At 36.8% G+C, this 4120-nt stretch overlaps 1 protein-coding gene across 1 annotated transcript; it reads right to left on the minus strand.

Annotated features, from left to right (window-relative positions):
- Nucleotides 1–445: 445 nt before the first annotated feature.
- On the minus strand, nt 446–2746 carry guca1c (guanylate cyclase activator 1C). Its single transcript, XM_015029210.1, has 4 exons — nt 2298–2746; nt 1948–2097; nt 1472–1559; nt 446–634 (listed from the first exon to the last, which is right to left on the minus strand). The coding sequence occupies exons 1-4, from the start codon at nt 2490–2492 to the stop codon at nt 498–500; spliced, it is 570 nt and encodes a 189-aa protein (XP_014884696.1). The 5' UTR covers nt 2493–2746; the 3' UTR covers nt 446–497.
- Between the last annotated feature and the right edge of the window lie 1374 nt (nt 2747–4120).

The following is a 4120-nucleotide window of genomic DNA, read 5'->3' on the forward strand; positions in this document are numbered from 1 at the left end:
TTATGTTAATTGGAGGTAACTTATATAAAAACGTTATGTCAACTAAAGGAGGGCATGACTTTTAACAGTGTACAGAAAACTTTTATGCTTGCTGCACCTCTAGGTACTGTTTGTATTTTTTAACTTCAACAACCAACAGAAAAATGTAATGAATTCAGCACAACCGTTCAGAATTCAGTTTGATCTCAAGATGTTTGCTTTGAACTGACTAGTTAAAAATGCATATAATTTACTCCATAATTTGCACAACCTGGAACCACGACTCAAAGTTTCCCCAACAGTCCTCAAGCAAAATCTGTTGCAAAAAATGTTTTATTCCCTAATCAAAACCATAAAAGCTCTGCAAGCACAGTCCGAGTTAAAAGTGACATGTCAGCCACTTAGTTTGTTGCTGGCAGAGATTAAGTCCAAATCCTTCAAGGACAGTCTTGTTTTTTTTAAATTATTATTATTTACAATGCATAACTCAGCAAAAATCCAGCTTGTGGAATCACATCTCAATTCACGGCGTTCCTCCTTTGACCTTTGACTATGATTTCCAAGACTTGTGTGAGATCCATCATTCTTGTGAGCATGTCCATGATGTCAGGATGCTCCCTCGCTCCACTGATGAACTCTTCCAGCGTCAGTTCACCTGAGGAAATGAAAATAGAAATGAGAAGTCCGTCTTACATATGTATGGGTACTGTGTAGTTAGAAATAATTAGGTTCACTTTCATTTCAGAAACTTTAAGCCACTTTTGGTTAGAGTGACATCTTCTAAAAAGAGTGCAGCTGATCTATACATTACCCCTTTACCGTAGGCAAATGGACAATTATAATACAAGTCATGGTTTTCCCTGGAAAATGTTTTATCTTTTTAAAATGCTAACCATTAGGCACTTAAAAGTATCTTACTTTCATAAACCATGTTTAATTTAACAACTACAGCCTTAAATAATATAGAAAAACATCCAGCAGCTGCTTCAAAATCAGACTTTGGGGAACCAATTATTGAAACCAAATGCAGCAAGCAGCAGAAAGAATACCCATTTCTCAGCCTTGTGACTGAGAATAGACTGAAACAAAACTCTAAAAGAGGAAGTTATCTCTCTTAACATAAATCGACATATTCAAAAAAATTATATTGCTTTCTTGTTTCATCAGAATATTAGATTATTGTTGAGAATCTAAAAGGCAAAATGGCACATTTTAGTTTAATTTGCTTACAGTTTGCAGATTTTAAAGTTTGGACACCAGTGGTATACCAACACATATTTTTGTCTTTGAATGACCCAAACACAGTCCAGACCTTACTCCATTTCAGAAACTGCTTACAAATAAGATTAGATAAGAATTTCCCTTTATAGATGTTCAAAAACAAACAAAAAAAACTTTGTCCACTTGTTGGCTATACATTACTTTGTTTTGCTCCATCACCTATAATCCCACTAAGACAAGCTCAAGCGGTGTAATTACTGTAATGTGTTACCTTCTCCTTTGACGTCAATTTTCTCGTATATAAGAGTCACAATTGTCTCTGGAGGTATCTCGTAACTTCTGGTGATATCTTGAATAGCCTGTTAAGGAGAATTTACAGCAGCTTTTAAAGTTTGCAGCACATCAGTTTAGTTTAAAACAGTGACATCTGAGTTGAAGAAAAAAAACAAAAAACTATGAACTCTAATAAGTTAAATAATGGATTTATGTCCTTTTAGCCTAAAATGCACTTTAAATGAAAGTACATTTCACAATAAATAAATATTGAATTAATGATTAAATGTACAAGAATTTGTCCTGTCTGCTCTGTTAGGTAACGCCATATTTAGCCCTCTGATGATGTAAGAGATTCTCAGATTAGATGTCATGTCCCTTTCAGGATCTGGTAATAGCTTTAAGGATTCCAGAGGCCATGCTCTGCATGCGTTAGAATATGATTGCTAAATATCCTTAAAGAGCAAGCCTTACCTTAAATATAGTTTCCAGCTCATCCTTGTCAATTTTCCCATTTCCATCTTGATCAAAAAGCTTGAAGTACCACTTTAATTTCTGATTTACTTCTCCCTTCAGCAATAAACTTATAGCTGCGATGTATTCCACAAAGTCTAAATAGCCATCCTGGAGAGAAAAGCAAAGACAACATAAGCATCCGTTCGTGTGCTGCACATTCATGTTTTCTTTAGGCAAGATCCTAAAATTTAGAATCAAATTCTTTTGCACTTTGTTGAAACAGAAGTCTATTTTATCTATCATTTAGGCTGTAAATGTTGCTCAGATTAAGTCATTAAAGGTAGGTAAGCAGAAATGTTTTTTCTTACCCCGTCCATATCAAAGGTATAGAACACCTGGTCCACATAACCGTTGGCCTCTTCCGTCATGCCGTTCATGTCGAGCATCGTCTTCAGCTCAAACAGAGTGATTAGTCCTGATGGTGATTCCCTCATGAACTTTGTGTACCAGTGATGCATGTCCTCCTCCAAGATATCATCCAGGTTTGAGCTGTAGGAGCCCATCACTCCTTTTTAGGATTGTGATTTTTGTTTTGGTCACAGATCCCGCAGAGAAGCGGCGGTGAAACCAATGCACAGAGAAGATGGCACCTGTGATTTTTGTCTGAAACCCACTGCAGAGTTTACACTTAATCTTTAAGCCCAAAGGAGAGATAACACTTTAATTGGATAAGCGCTGAGGCTTCCAAGAACCTCAGGACATTAGGTTAAAAACAAAAGCGGAAATAAATGTCATTATCTGGTGTAACCTAATTGAATTGTGGGAGAGAGGGAAAGAGAGAAGGAGAGAGAGTGAGAGAGAGAGAATCTTCCTCCATGCTTGGCAGCAAGATTCCGTGTCTTATTGGTCTAGTCAAAGTCCAGACAAAAATCTGGTTAACAATCTTGATATTTTTGAAAGAAGAAACAGCAACAAATGCAGTTCCTCACAGTTATGCATGAGGTCTGTTGCTGTAATATGGCAAAAATTCAAAAAGTCCAAAGGTTACAAATACTTTTGAACAGCATTGAATGAAAAAACATTAAGAGGATGAGGTTGCAATAAGTAACAAAACTATTTATATCAACATAGGTGTCATAAGCCCTACAGATTAGACATTTTATTTTTCCAAATTCATATCTCATGACTGACATGTAGTTAAAAAACATAAAAATGTATTTCAGTCAGAAATGCACACATGCTGTAAGCAAAAAGCCATTTACTGAGTTAAACGTTCAGTGTGATATGCAAAATAAGACCATTTGTTAATGGCAGTGGCATTATTAAACAATCATGTTTGTATTCAAACATATATAAATATAAAAACAGGAAGTAAAGAAGCCACATGTTATTTGTATTAAATGCCCAGAAGTAATGCACATTTTATACATTTATAACTCTAGTTTATTATGAAATGACAAACATGGGCCCTTGCTCAGGCTCTCCATCAGTTTTAGGGTCCCAGGTGGATAAGAATTGAAGACTCCTGAATCCAGTGTTGAAGTATTCATGGCAGCTTTCAGATGAACCTCTGCTGTTTGTAATAAGGCTATGAAAGCTCAGGGAGCTCAGCTGAGTAAATCTGGCTTTGGGTGGCTGACAATTCTCAAAATAGGTTTGACAGCCAGAGTCAATGTTGATCTTGCACCGCTGCCAAAGAATTAGATGCTTTCATGTCAATAATTCAAGGTGACCAGGAGAAAATGAGGCGAGGGAACTCTGACAGATTTTTGAGTTTTGTGGAAAAATGCGTGGTAGAATATTTTTACCAACTCACCATTTGGAGAACCTGCTCGGAGATCTCTCCTTGTCTTCAATGTCTATTTGTCGGCTTTGTCAAGACAAGGACTGGGGTGCCCAAGTTCAAGGCTACAGTCCTGCAACTGAGATGCATCTCTTAGTTTCCTAATCGGCATATTTTTAGCTCTGCAAAGGCCTGGTACGGAGCCACTCATTTCATTCAGGTGTGCTGGAGAGTGGATGTGTCTACAAGTTGCAGGATGGTAGCGTGCTAGGCAGGGATTTGGGCACCTCTGATTAATACGGAGAATAATAGTTCATTAAATTGGTGAATAGCAACTATATTTCTTCAAATAGCACTACTATTGCCTCATCACCCTGAAATTTTAATATATGCAAGAACACTCCAAAT

This window comes from Poecilia latipinna, unplaced genomic scaffold (genome assembly GCF_001443285.1).
Source record: "Poecilia latipinna isolate Pla-1442-1.1 unplaced genomic scaffold, P_latipinna-1.0 Scaffold10, whole genome shotgun sequence".
NCBI lineage: Eukaryota > Metazoa > Chordata > Actinopteri > Cyprinodontiformes > Poeciliidae > Poecilia > Poecilia latipinna.